This window comes from Schistocerca serialis, chromosome 5, assembly GCF_023864345.2.
Source record: "Schistocerca serialis cubense isolate TAMUIC-IGC-003099 chromosome 5, iqSchSeri2.2, whole genome shotgun sequence".
NCBI lineage: Eukaryota > Metazoa > Arthropoda > Insecta > Orthoptera > Acrididae > Schistocerca > Schistocerca serialis.
In genome coordinates this window covers 571212606-571227827 of record NC_064642.1, presented here as the reverse complement: position 1 = coordinate 571227827, position 15222 = coordinate 571212606, and the positions used below count along the sequence as shown (strand labels likewise).

Here is a 15222-nt window from a genome sequence, read left to right as displayed (position 1 = left end):
ACCTTGGTGCAGGTCTTGTTACATTCGACGTCACATTGGGTTACATGCACGCTGGAGGGGGATGAAGTGATGATGAAGTCAACACAACACCCAGTCCCTGAGTGGAGAAAATCCCCGACCAAGCCGGGAATCGAACCTGGGCTCCTCAGGACAGCAGTCCATCACATTGACCATTCAGCTATCGAGGCAGACAATGAATGGGGTACAACGGTGAAACAACTCCTCATAAACCCCACATTATGTAGTCAATGCTAAGTGATGTGTGATGTCGTGTAAACAACAATGCCACTAGACGGCGGATAACAGGAAATGAGTGATTTGGAGTGATGAACCACACTACACCCTGTAGCAACCTGATGGAAGGTTTTGGGTTTGGTAAGTGCCCAAAGAACTCAAAAGCTAGTATATATATTGTACACTACTGAGTGTTTCTATGTGCCACACACCAGTTAGCTACAGGTGAATGGTTGCCTTTCCTTTATTTTATGTATTAATTTGTAATTATTTCATGCAAAAAGGCTCAACTATAATGAATTAAAGTCTCCTGCAGCATTTTTCTGTCTGTATGAGAAGGTTAATTTCAGGAACTACTGTAAAGATTTGGATACGATTTTCAGTAATAGGCCAATTTATGAGCAAGGTTTGTGCATATAATTTATTACCACTATGCCAAACAAGTTCTCTGACCATAAATACTTAATGCTACCCGTACGAAGCCAGGGCAAGTTACTAGTTGAGCCATAACATGTAATGGTAAATGTCAGAGGCACTAGGTTATATTATAAAGTCATTATTTCATTCATTATTCATGTACCAGTTAGGAAAGTTTGTGCTGCAATTTCTTTAACACAATTTCTTGAGATATAATTGAAGTGTACTACCAAGCAAGTAATTATACTCATGCTCATAAATTAAGGATAATGCTGATATATGGTGAAACAACACTCTGGTGGGCTGTATGGAGGTTTAAATCACCTTGGGGTATGACCATGCGGTGCATTTGACCTGCCGTGGTCGCACGGTGGCGCTGGCAGCAGTCTACATACGCAGAGGTGTGTTGGTGCATGTCACTGTACGGTGCAGTGAGTAAGTGTGAAGACGCTTTCAGATGTGCTAATGGTGACTGTGTGTTGAAAATGGCTCAGAGGACACATATTGATGACGTTATGAGTGGTAGAATACTAGGGCGACTGGAGGCTAGTCAAACACAGCAGGTCGTAGCACGGGCTCTCCGTGTGCCACAAAGTGTGATCTCAAGATTATCGCAACGATTTTAGCAGACAGGAAATGTGTCCAGGCGCTACAGTACGGAACGTCCTCAGTGTACAACACCACAAGAAGACCGACATCTCACGATCAGTGCCCGCAGACTGCCACGGAGTACTGCAGGTAGCCCTGCTCGGGACCTTACCGCAGCCACTGGAACAGTTGTCTCCAGACACACAGTCTACAGACGACTGAACAGACATGGTTTATTCACCTGGAGACCTGCAAGGTGCATTTCACTGACCCTTGGTCACAGGAGAGCCCGTAAAGCTTGGTGTCAAGAACTGGTCATTGGACCAGTCGTCCCAGGTTATGTTCATGGATGAGTCCTGGTACAGTCTGAACAGTGATTCTTGCATGGTTTTCATCTGGCGTGAACCAGGAACTATATACCAACCCCTTAATGTGGATGTGCTAATGGTGACTGTGTGTTGAAAATGGCTCAAAGAACACTTATTGATGATGTTATGAGGGGTAGAATACTAGGGGGACTGGAGGTTGGTCAAAAACAGCAGGTCATAGCACGGGTCCTCCGTGTGCCACAAAGTGTGATCTCAACATTATGGCAACCATTCCAGCAGACAGGAAACGTGTCCAGGCGCTACAGAACGGGATGTCCACGGTGTACAACTCCACAAGAAGACCAATATCCCACTATCAGTGCCCGCAGACGGCCACGGTGTACTGCAGGTAGCCTTGCTCGGGACCTTACCGCAGCCACTGGAACAGTTGTCTCCAGACACACAGTCTACAGACGACTGAACAGACATGGTTTATTCACCTGGAGACCTGCAAGGTGCATTTCACTGACCCTTGGTCACAGGAGAGCCCGTAAAGCTTGGTGTCAAGAACTGGTCATTGGACCAGTCGTCCCAGGTTATGTTCATGGATGAGTCCTGGTACAGTCTGAACAGTGATTCTTGCATGGTTTTCATCTGGCATGAACCAGGAACTATATACCAACCCCTTAATGTCCTTGAAAGGTACCTGTATGGAGATCGTGGTTTCATGGTGTGGGGTGGGATTATGATTGGTACACCCCTGCATGTCTTTGACAGAGGAACTGTAACAGGTCAGGTGCAAGCTTCTTCATCTCCCAGTGCCTACTGCAACCTACATCCTTCTGAATCTGCTTAGTGTATTCATCTCTTGGCCTCCCTCTACGATTTTTACCCTCCACGCTGCCCTCCAGTACTAAATTGGTGATCCCTTGATGCTTCAGAACATGTCTTACCAACCGATCCCTTCTTCTAGTTGCCCGCATCTCGTGGTCGTGCGGTAGCGTTCTTGCTTCCCACGCCCGGGTTCCCGGGTTCGATTCCCGGCGGGGTCAGGGATTTTCTCTGCCTCGTGATGGCTGGGTGTTGTGTGCTGTCCTTAGGTTAGTTAGGTTTAAGTAGTTCTAAGTTCTAGGGGACTTATGACCACAGCAGTTGAGTCCCATAGTGCTCAGAGCCATTTGAACCATTTCTTCTAGTCAAGTTGTGCCACAAACTCCTCTTCTCCCCAATTCTATTCAATACCTCCTCATTAGTTATGTGATCTACCCATCTAATCTTCAGCATTCTTCTGTAGCACCACATTTCAAAAGCTTCTATTCTCTTCTTGTGTAAACTATTTGTCGTCCATGTTCCACTTCCATACATGGCTACACTCCATACAAATACTTTCAGAAACAACTTCCTGACAATTAAGTCAATACTCGATGTTCACAAATTTCTCTTCTTCAGAAACGCTTTCCTTGCCATTGCCAGTCTACATTTTATGTCCTCTCTACTTCGACCATCATCAGTTATTTTGCTCCCCAAATAGCAAAACTCCTTTACTACTTTAAGCATCTCATTACCTAATCTAATTCCTGCAGCATCACCCAACTTAATTTGACTACGTTCCATTATCATCATTTTGCTTTTGTTGATTTCCACCTTATATCTTCCTTTCAAGACACTATCCATTCCGTTCAACTGCTCTTCCAAGTCCTTTGCTGTCTCTGACAGAATTACAATGTCATCGCCGAATCTCAAAGTTTTTATTTCTTCTCCATGGATTTTAATACCTACTCTGAACTTTTCTTTCATTTCCTTTACTGCTTGCTCAATATACAGATTGAATAGCATAGGGGAGAGGCTAAACCCTGTCACTCCCTTCCCAACCATGCTTCCCTTTCATGTCCCTTGACTCTTATAACTGCCCTCTGGCTCCTGTACAAACTGTAAATAGCCTTTTGCTCCCTGTATTTTACCGCTACCACCTTCAGAATTTGAAAGAGAGAGTGTGTCTATATATATTTGTAACAAATGTCTGCATGTGTCTGTATATGTGCGGATGGATATGTATGTGGTGCGAGTGTATACCTGTCCTTTTTTCCCCTAAGGTAAGTCTTTCCACTCCCGGGATTGGAATGACTCCTTACCCTCTCCCTTAAAACCCACATCCTTTCGTCTTTCCCTCTCCTTCCCTCTTTCCTGATGAAGCAACCATTGGTTGCGAAAGCTTGAATTTTGTGTGTGTGTTTGTGTTTGTTTGTGTGTCTATCAACATGCCAACACTTTCATTTGGTAAGTTACATCATCTTTGTGTTAAAATGCCCACTCAATTCCAATTGCAGGTTGCTCATCTAACAGTTTCCAGGGTAACAAATCTGATTTTCAGTATTTCATATAATTACTGACCGAATTTAAAAATTTAAAATGTTGACAATCTACTCATTAAGGGGCATAATCTCACATCATAGAGTGAACACTATATATCAAGGTTAGAAACTCTGTATTAGTCTTGAAGCAGTGTAGTTTGCAGTGTGGAACTTATGCAGACTATATTCATCCCGTATTTGAGAACGAGTGCATTTAGCAGCTTCTAACAGACTGTACACGTAACTTCTAACCATTTTATACTTTTCCAACTGATCCCCCACCCCCACATTATAATGAAAGGAAAAATGTTATCAGTTACTTAATTTTCACTGTTCATGCAGTAAAACTTTAGTGTCAGGAATGATGTTTTAATTTATTACTTTGTTGCTACTAACTGTATTTGCAACACACTTCACAATACAAATACCACAAATAGCTGCACAATTATATAACCATATGCCTCATACGAGGATGAGCTGAAAATCAATGCCTCTAAATTTTTTATGTAAAAGTTCTTGAGGCTTTTCAAATAAAACAAACTTTATTAACATTCTACATCTTGCACAATAACTGAAGACTTGAGATGTGACCAGGAGATGAAAACTCGAATTGCCATAGTGAAAGAGGCATTCAACAGAAAAAGAAAATTTATGTGGCAAATTAGATAAAGGTCTAAGGAAAAGGCTTGGCAAATGTTTTGTCTGTAGTGTGGCACTATAAAGGGCAGAAACATGGATGCTGAGACAAGAGGATGAAAAATGGTTAAAAGCATCTGAGATGGATGTGGAGGCAAATGGTGGGAATAAGCTGGATGGAAAGAGTGAGTAATGAAAGAGTATTGGAAAGGGTTGGTGAGGGAAGATGTCTGCTGAAGGTTGTAAGAGAAAGGAAAAAGAACTGGTTGGGACATTCATTGAGAAGGGAATGCCTGCTAGCAGATGCTTTGGAAGGATTGGTTTGTGGGAGAAGACTGAGAGGAAGAAGGAGATACAATATGATTGACGACATAAAGGAAAGAGGAAATTATGCAGACCTGAAGAGGAAGGCAGAAGACCAGACAGCCTGGAGAACTACCATGTGAAAACCTGCCTTTTGGCAGAAAACTGATGATGATTCTATAAGTCTGCACATTTACAGCCCTCAGCTGCTACAGGGCTGTGAACTGTAGAGTGTTAGATGGCACTGTGTAATGTACCTATGTTGGTGAATGAAAATAGCATGTTGTAATCAAGCTTTCAATTCAAAGAGTTCGTTCACACATGGAACAATTTCACACACTTTCAATCAGCGATCCTCCATGACCATTTTGTGCACTTTTGCAATGATTTCTGGAGTAATGACACATCTCGGGCGACCACTGCGCGGATCATCATCCTGACCAAATTTAAATTCATTTGTCCGCTTGGCAACAGATGAATAGGAAGGAGCAGTGCCCCCTCAGTGTACTCTTGAAATCAGCATGAATGTCCTTTGCTCTCATACCTTTCTTTATGAAGTACTTAATTACTGCTCAAATATCAATTTTTTCCATCTTCGCAAATCACTATGCAGGAACAACAACCGAGCCACATCACTGTCACAGCTCTCTTTCCACAGCACTGACATGGCTTGTGTTTACAGGCAACAGTCCAATGAATATCACGTGGAAAACTCATTGCTTTAGCACTGACCTCTTGTGGTGATTCCAAGAACTTTTGAAATCACCCTCGTATGAACAAACCGGTGGGAGAAATGTGTTTGTTGTCAGGGTATGTTGAGAAATATGTGCATTGACATTAAGAATAAAGTAATAGGATGTTAAGAAAGTTTCTTTTATTTAAGAAGATTTAAGAGATTTTTCACACAAAAAAAAATTTGAGGCATTACTTTTCAGCATGCATTTGTGGTTTAGAAGATATGGCATCATAAACATCCAGATGCATGAAAAATAATTTTTCTCTAAATTACCCAGACGAAGTGTCTTCAACCATAAGGTTTAACACGCTTAATGTCAAATATTTAACACACATACTCATTTGTAAAGTATTCAGTACACATGGCAATGGGAACCTGACCCCCTCCCCACAGTTCCCACGAAAAGACTAGACACCATTTCTAAAAAATGCAATTTAATACCTGATTTTTAATTTTTGCCCAGCTGCAATATTTGAAAATATGGATGCACTTCTTAAGCAGCAAACTGAGTTAACATTGGTATATTATACATAGTAAGCAATGTCATTCCAACATTCATATATTGTAAGTGGTAAGCAATGTTATTCCAGAGTAAAATCTTTTGTAAGGGTGCACGAATAATATTGAATGATGATTACTGTACTATCAATAATGGAACAAATAGTTGTCACGTACCGAAGTTCTTTATGGGGCTGAACTCAGATGGGTTGTCGTTTTTCAAACAGATATACAGCAGAATCTCACTTCATGAGCACCTCCCATAATGTGCAATTAGCATAAGGAGCAAAACAAATTATAAAAAATAACTTATTTAATGAGTGATGTTTCGCATAATGAGTGACAATAACTTACTGTGACATCACCAGCTGTTAGCGTACAGCAGGAGAAATGTTCAACAACATGAACATCTTTCATTGTCAGCAGTAGCATATTAACCATGTCTTTAGTATAAACTGCAGTCTGGTTTAGCACTTTTTCTGCTACCACCTTAGTGCAACTTGTGATCACACATTTTTCTAAACTTGAGTTCATACAGTGTTTTTTCATGCACAAATTTTAATAACCTTCATAGAAATGTCCCCAAAGATAAAGCCGCAAGATGACGACCATAAGAGAAAGAAAATGACCTTTGAAATGAAATGTAAAATCAGTGAAAAACGCAAGTGTGGTGTGAGTGTTGCTGATTTAGCATGCATGTACAATCGGTAAATCAACTATTTGCACTATCCTCAAGAACAAGGACAAGATTAATGAGGTAGGTGCTTCAATGGTAGTGGCAGGAATATCTAAAGAATATTTTTGTATTCTGTAAGATGTTGAAAGGTTGTTCCTTATATGGGCAAATAAAAAGCAATTGCAAGTTGACACTACTAATGAGAACATCATTTGTCAGACAGTGAGAATGATTTTTGCTGACCCTGTTAAGAAGACATCAGGATCATCAGCAACTGGAGTGTTTAAGGGAAGCTGTGGCTGGTCTGAGAGGTTTAAGAGAAGAACAAGAATCCACAGTGTTGTGACATATGGCAAAGCAGCCAACTCCAACACAAATGCGGTACAGAACTTCATCAGGAACTTCAAGATGATCATAGATTCTGAGGGTTATCTGCTGCAACAAGTCTTTGTGATGAGATGGGTCTATTCTGCAAAAAGACACTGAAGCGTAGCTTTATAACAGCATAGGAGAATGCATTGCCCAGTCACAAGACAATGAAAGACCATCTTACACTACTATTCTGTGCCAATGCAAGTGATGATTTGAAAGTTAAAACGCTGCTTGTTTCCCATTCAAAAACGCCAAGAACCTTCAAGAAGTGTAAACTCCAGAAGAGCAGGTTAAATGTGATGTGGAGGTCGAACAACATGGCTTGGGTGACACATAACCTTTTTTGTGAACGGATCAATGAATGATTTGTCCTTCAGTAAAAAATATTTGCTTGAGATGAATCTACCATTCCATGACTTCCTTGTTATGGACAATGCCCCTGCCCATCCTCCAGGCCTACAACAGACACGAGCCTTCAAGAAGTGTAAACTCCAGAAGAGCAGGTTAAATGTGATGTGGAGGTCGAACAACAAGGCTTGGGTGACACATGCTCTTTTTTGTGAAAAGATCAATGAATCTTTTGTCCTTCAGTAAAAAATGTTTGCTTGAGATGATCTGCCATTCCATGTCTTGCTTGTTATAGCCAACGCCCCTGCCCACTCTCCAAGCCTACAACACCACCTCCTTGAAGAATTTCAATTCATTAAGATCCAACACCACCCCATTACTCCAGCCTATGGACAAACAAATTACTTCTAACTTCAAGAAGCTCTACACCAAAGCTCTCTTCAAGCAATGCTTTGAGTTGACTGAAGTTATCAATCTCACTCTCAAAGAGTTTTAGAAATATCACTTCAACATCGCTGCCTGCATCAAGATGATTGAAAAGGTATGGGTATGGGTTACCAAGAGAATTCTCACTTCCACTTGGAGGAAGCGTTGTCTAGAGTTCATTGTCGAATGTGACTTTGAGGCATTTGAGTCAGGACCTATGGAGCCTATAGTCAACGAAATTGTGTCTTTGACCAAGAGCATGGGACCAGGAGGGATAACAATGATATTGATGAGCTTGTGGAAGATCGCAGCCAAGAAATGACCACTGAGGAGCTTGTAGAGTTGCAATATGTTTCACAGCATGAAGCTGTGGAAAGGAGGTCTTCAGAGGAGGAGGAGGAGGAGGAGGTAATAACAGCAAAGCAGCAATCTTCTGGCGCAATAAGAGAAATGAAATCATGGGAATCAGTTGCATTGAACATTGAAAATCATCACCCAAATAAAGCAGAGGCTACGTGCACTACAAATTTATCTAACAATAATGCTGTGTCGTATTTTGCCAAGTACTGAAGCATAGGCGGAAACAAATGACTATAGATAGTTTCTTAGTAAAAAAGAATTAGCTACGTATTGTGAATAGTAAAGTACATAGAACTCTATGTATAATTTTCTTTGAATAAATGGCATGAATAAGATAAAAATTTTAGTACTTTTTCTGCATGGAATGCATCATCATATATTACATTAATTTATATGGGATAAATTGTTTCACTTAACGAGTTTTTGGCAATATGAGTAAGATTATGGAATGAATTATGCTCGCTACATGAGGTTCCACTGTGCACCCTGTCGCATCCAGGTCCGAAGTGTGTGAACTGAATTAAAGCCTGAGCATAATTCTGTACAGAATAATCTCTGCTTATGCCAGTTCCTGAAAAACAAGGCATATATTGTATGCAGTATTCAGAAGAGTATCATTTGAAACACACACAGTCTCTGGCAGCTGAAGCCAGACTATAGGTGGGTGTAAGGAAGAGGCTGGGGTGGTGAGGGGGAGGGATAGCAGGATACAGGTGGGGGACAGTAATGCAAGCATGCAGGGACGAGGTGCTATCCCTCTCCCTCCTCATCCCAGCCTCCTCCTTACCCCCACTCAGATGCCTGTCCCATCATGCACTGCTGCTCATAGGCTGGTTTCAGCTGCCAGAGATTGCGGTCATGTGTGTGTGAGTTGCATTTGCGTGTGCGTGTGCGTGTGTGTGTGTGTGTGTGTGTGTGTGTGTGTGTGTGTGTGTGTGTTGTCTATTTTTGACAAAGGTCTTGTTGGTCACAAGCTCAGTTTGTGACAATCTTTTTGTTGTGTCTATCTGCGACTCAGCATCTCCCCTATATAGGAAATGCTCACAGTTATTTGTAAATTTCATTTGAGATTTGCCAATATGCCTGTTCCACAACTTTTCCATTCAAAGTGGTAATTAATTGTTAAAACACTGACGTCAGTTACACTGTGACCTCTCAGTAGCAAAATGGCCAAAATATGAGACACACATATTTTCAATCACAGACATAAAAGTCACAGGCATCATGCAAAGAGAACACAAAAGTTCTGAACAACACAAACATTTTTAATGAATGCATTTGTAAAGAATATACTGCACTTCATTAGAAGCAAGTTTGAGTTACTTACATTCAATTCCTTATAAATTTTTCCTCGTATACACAGCTCAGCAAAAGTTTGGAATATCATAGACTTTAATACAATGATTTCTTATAGTACATTCATTGAGGTCTGCCCACTACTGCATTACTAAACAAAGCAGGCTCTCCTAAGTGCACATCTTGTAAACAAAAACAATGAAAATTTTTATCTCATGGTGATTATCATCAGTCTTTAGTAGTATGTCCTCCCCACATATGGATGACTTCTTCCACTCTGTAAGGCATGCTATGGATGAGACTATCAAGTTTATCTTAGGGTATGAGGTCCCACTCCTCAATGGTAGCTTCAGTGAGATCCTGGTGGTTGTCAGGTGGATTCGGACACTGTGCAAAAGGCACCTTCAACAGGTCCATGCATGCTCAATTGCATTCTTATCTGGGTACTATGCTGTCCAATGCATTCGACAGATGCTGCAACTTTGGAGATACTGAGACACTGCTAGAGTACGATGCGGTCTTGCATTGTCATTGACCAGGATGAAGTTGTCACGAATTTCACATATGAAGGATCTTACAATCGTTTTTCAGCCTCTGACGGATATTGGGGACCCATCAAATAGTTGTAGATGAAAATTAGAGGGGTCTGGTGTCCCATCATTATTCACACCCAGAACATTACACTAGCACCTGCAAACGGATGAACTTCCTAAACTTATCAGCATTGCATTCCTGGCATTGTCTATCGCCTTTCAAAATCCTAACATGTCTAGTGTCTGGTCATGAACCGATCCTGGTCTCATTAGCAAACATGACATTACTCCACTCTGCAATGGTCCAATGTTGATGTGCAAGAACATAGGTCCCTCAATTATGTTGGTTCCATTGGTTCAGTGCAAAACTTCTCATTGGTTTTCTGGAAATTAGACCACTGTGATGCAATCTTCTGCGCACTGTTTGATCTGACACATGAATCCCTGTTGCCTGGGAGAACTGATTTCCAATATTTCTGACGACTGATGTTGAGCATCTGTGAGCCGAATGTTGGAGAAAACGGTCCTGCATTGGTATTGTCATATATCGTTCCCATTTCCCATCTCTCTGTACTTTCTCCACATCTTAGACACACACTTTGAGTGATATGTAACTGTTTGGCAACATCTTGCTGTGTATGATCTGCTGAAAGTGAAGCCACTATACTGACACTTTCAAAATGTTGAATGACTTTACATGGCATGTTACTGCAGTGCTGAACACAAATTGAATGAATCTATTTTTGATACTAGATTGTTCACAGTGCTCCACTGTGGCATGGGTATATTTACGTGACTGGGAGATGGCCACAAAGCATGCCCGTAGTAAACACCGTCAAGTATATGGATTCTAACCCAGATAATGCATGATGTGCATAGGCCAATGAGACCTCTAGTATCATAGACTACACTTTATGATAGTATTCTAAACTTCTCTTGAGCAGTGCATAACCAAATAAAAATTCCTTAGGAAAAACTTGCTAGCTTATGGAATGAATCCTTTCTCCAGCTAGAGTACAAATACACTAACAAAACACACACATTTGTATGCATGCACACACATCTGTGCCCCTTCATGGTACCGGCTTGATGGACAATGCCAGGATTGCAGTTTATTAAAATGGGGCAAGATGGGGGTTGTATGGTTGGGGTGAGTAGAAGGAAAAAGAAAGGCAGGAGGCAGGAAGGGTGGTTGGGAATGGGTAGCTAGTGGCTCAGAGGAAGGCACCCAATTTGCTGTCTATGAATCCTGGAGGACGGGATGGCAGCTGCATGGGCTAGTCTTGGGACACATGAGTGTTGGGGCTAGTGTGGAGCGGCACACAACAAAGGAAAAGTGGAGATATGAATTACTAAGGGATTATGGGACAGAGGAAGGGGAAACTTTTTTGTGGAGGGTGTGGGCTGTGTTAATATAGACTGAGACCAGGAGGATTACTGGAGTGAAGAATGTATTGCAAGGATAACTTCCATCTGCTATAGTTCAGAAAATCTGGTGGTGGAAGGAAGGAAGATTGGGTTTAACATCCCATTGACATCGAGGTCATTAGAGACGGAGCACAAGCTCGGATTATGTCAAGAATGGGGAAGGAAATTGGCCATGCCCTTTGAAAGGAACCATCCCCCAGCATTTGCCTGGAGCAATTTATCCATGTAGCAAGGGGTTGGGAGAGGGATTGGCGATGGACTAGAATGTTGTGCAAGTCGTGGGAAGGGGGTGGAGGGAGGGTGGGGGCACTGAACACCCATTTATGAGGGATGGGAGGGATCATCTGTAGGATTTCCTTCATTTCAGAGCATGATGATACAGACATATCCAAGCTGATCTGAAGTAGGGCCATCTGTGAAAGGCATGGCTTTCTGTGAAAGCAACCATGTTGTATAGCAATTCTGTGGCAATCACTGCACTGCTTTTTATATTGGCACAACAACCAACCACCTGTCCACCAGAATGAATGGTCACCGTCAGACTGTGGTCAAGAAATGCAGATGGGAGTTATCCTTGCAACACATCCTTCGCTCCCATAATTCTCCTGACGTCAATCTATGTTAACCCACAGTCCCTGCACCCTGCTTCCAACAGTTTCTGCTTCCTCTGTCATATCTATCACCTGCCACCCCACCCTTCTATATAACTAGCCATCAAATTGGCTGCCTCCCTCTGAGCCACTAGCTACCTACCCCCAAACCCCCATCCTCCCTCACACCTCTCTCTCCTTCTACTCACCCCACATCATACACCCACCCACCCTCCCTCACACTACTTGCCAAACTGCAATTGTAGCATTGTGTGTCCAGCTGGTTCTATGCAGGGCACAGGCATGAGTTTGCATACATACGTGTGTGTTTTGTGACTGTACATGTACTCTAGCTCAAGAAAGGATTCATTCCAAAAGCTGGAAAGTTTTCTTTATTATTTGTGTATGCCTTTCGAAGTCTCACTGTTTCTGCTCTTCAGTGAGCGCTCTTTCTTACTCCTAAAGTATTTACATTCAGAATTTTCCTGCTGCACTAGACAAATAACAATGTAAAGAAACCATTTCTTTGTCATTTGCGTCAATTACTTTCCATGTGGTATCTTCTACGATGTAGCTGATTACTATAGACATACACACAACTATTTACAACAGCATGTATTTTGATGAGGTGAACCCAACAATTACAACTCAATAATGATGTTTTGCATGCTGCAAATGCAGTAGTTCATGGATTCATATAATACTTTTGAGTTGCTACTAAGTCAAAGTCAATTGGTTGCCATAATCATTTTCTTCACTGTAGCATTGTGCAATGTTTGTTGTTAGAGCAGCCTTTGAATATCAAATCTGATGTGGTGCTTCTAGCTATAGTTAAAGAACTTTCCCCCCAAAATAAGAAGAGCTTCATTATAAACAATAGTGTAATGCAACTTTTTACAGAAGAGCCTTGCATCCCACATGTAAATTAAAAAAGTAATGGGAGGAATAAAGGTAGCTGCTCACCATATAGTCGAAACACTGAGGCATCAACTGGCATATAACTACGGCTGAAACCATCGCTGAGCTTTCAGTGTATGAAGCTGTGTATGTGTTGATGTTTAGTGTTTGGTAACTGGCTCCACGAAAGGACATTTTCCAAAAGCGGACCAACAATTTCACTCTTGTTTATGCACCTGTTGATCATTCAATGCATCAACTACACAGTAATAAAATATTTTCAACTCTTTCCATTATCTGTATCCCATCTAAGACTTTCCAATAAAAACTGAAATTTTTGAGAGACCAATCAATTTGTGGGTGATGACAGTAGTTGTAAGGATGACTCTTGCAGTATGACTGTCTTAAGGAAGCACAGACAAGGAAATTAAAAAGAACAGAAATATAAAACTTCATGTGCAATACCTTGCATTTTCTGACATGTGAATGCTGACCATCTCCTTTTCTAAATCAGCTATGAAGCCTGAAGCAAAGCCTCTTAGATTTTTAATTAACCCCAACTGGCTTAACCTGAAACAAGCAAGAATAATTTCCGTTATTCTTATACTGTGTTACAATTCTGCTTAGGCTATTCCTGTAATACTCAAATTTGGCATTTTCACTGTAATAATTCGCTTACTATGTTTGCATCTGAAAAACTTATGCTATGAAAAAGCTTCAAACACTTGTATGGCTGGCTTAGAATTAATGTAGCCTATTTAGCATTCTTTCAAAATTCAGTTGTAATTGTTTTGAACCTAACAATTAAAAATTGGACTAAGCAAATAGCTTTGCAGAAAATCTTACACATTTTGAACTAAAGTTTAAAGATTTAATGTCGGCCATACACTACCTATCATGATCTACATGCCGTAAGTTCTCTGGCACACTGTAATTACATTTAAGTCTACAATTCAACATCAAGCCACCAACATTTGTATCTTCCCAGAATGGCACAGAAATTTTGCAATTTACCTTTGATTATATGATTTCTTAATCCTTGAACCTAGCACTTCATAATCTCGTCAATAAACCTCTTTTTACCCTGCTCTATATGATGTGGGTCAAATTACTTATGACGAAATGTCAATGGCTAATTTAAGTTCTCCATACACAACTCATTGGTGTTTCTGTTAAGACATCAAGCTACTATGTATGGAAAGAAAAGTAATGGGCAGCAATTTTATAAGTTATGCCCTTTGTCTTCACATGAAAGGTGGAAAATTCTAGAAGGTGTAGACATTTCCACTCAGGGGAGTGTACGAGCAGGACTTTTTTATGTAAACTTATTTAAGACTGTCAGTGCTAAAAGGAGCTAGCATGTTTGAAAATTTTAAGCTTCAAACTTGAAGGTTAACTATGCTAAAAAAGGTGGAGCGTTAAAAGTAAAATTAATGAACTTCTGTTTTATTTAAGTTATGAGCAACACACAACTGATGGAGACAAATACATAATTTTGGGCATCACTTGACTACTAAAACAAGAATGATGAATATATGCAATTACTGATGATCAAAGTAAATTAACATTTTTCTGCTTACTGTACATCATTCTATAGAGAAACATTTAATGTACTGGTGAGACACATCAGATTCAAGAAGCATATGAGAAATGTTTGAGAAATTATCAGTTAATAAGACACACCTCATGCCATCAACAGAGCTGCAGTCAAATATTCTAGTCCTGCTCTGCACCTAAGGCAACACTGTATGAACTTACTTGCTTTCCACTTGACTTCTCAATCAATTTCATGTTTACCAGAGACAGTTTCCATCGGTGCATTGTCAACGCGGCAATTTGAACAAATGATCTTTGGACTGACAGTTGCACACATTGTGCAATTTCCTATATATTTTTGTAGGTATGAAGGAGATCCACACTGCTAATTATGGTACATCTCGTGGTGTGTAAAGTATTCATGTAGTGAAGTATTAGGAATCAAAAATGAAAAGTGATGGTGAAACTTTTGCATCTGTTAAGATTTTAAAACCTATGGCTCTGACTTGATTAAGTTCACAAACAACAGGAGGAGTGCCATTGACAGCAACTTTAAATGGCGATGCAGTAAACTGAACAACAGACAGAATTACATAGGCAGCAAATGGAATTATCCAGCAACATTTGCCGCAGAAATCTCGGGCACCAGCATCATAACAACAGTGTGTTTCTAATCCATCCCAGCCCAC

General features: G+C 40.7%; 1 protein-coding gene across 1 annotated transcript in view; it reads right to left on the bottom strand.

Moving 5' to 3' along the window:
* The window catches only part of LOC126482091 (dynein axonemal heavy chain 12-like), a 42414-nt gene extending 33058 nt beyond the window's left edge, over positions 1-9356 (bottom strand). The window contains exons 1-2 of the mRNA XM_050106066.1: positions 9329-9356; positions 8739-8824 (exon numbers count right to left, since the gene is read on the bottom strand). Coding sequence (XP_049962023.1) covers positions 8739-8824; positions 9329-9356 — 114 coding nt within the window. The remainder of the gene's footprint in view (positions 1-8738; positions 8825-9328) is intronic.
* Positions 9357-15222: the final 5866 nt, after the last annotated feature.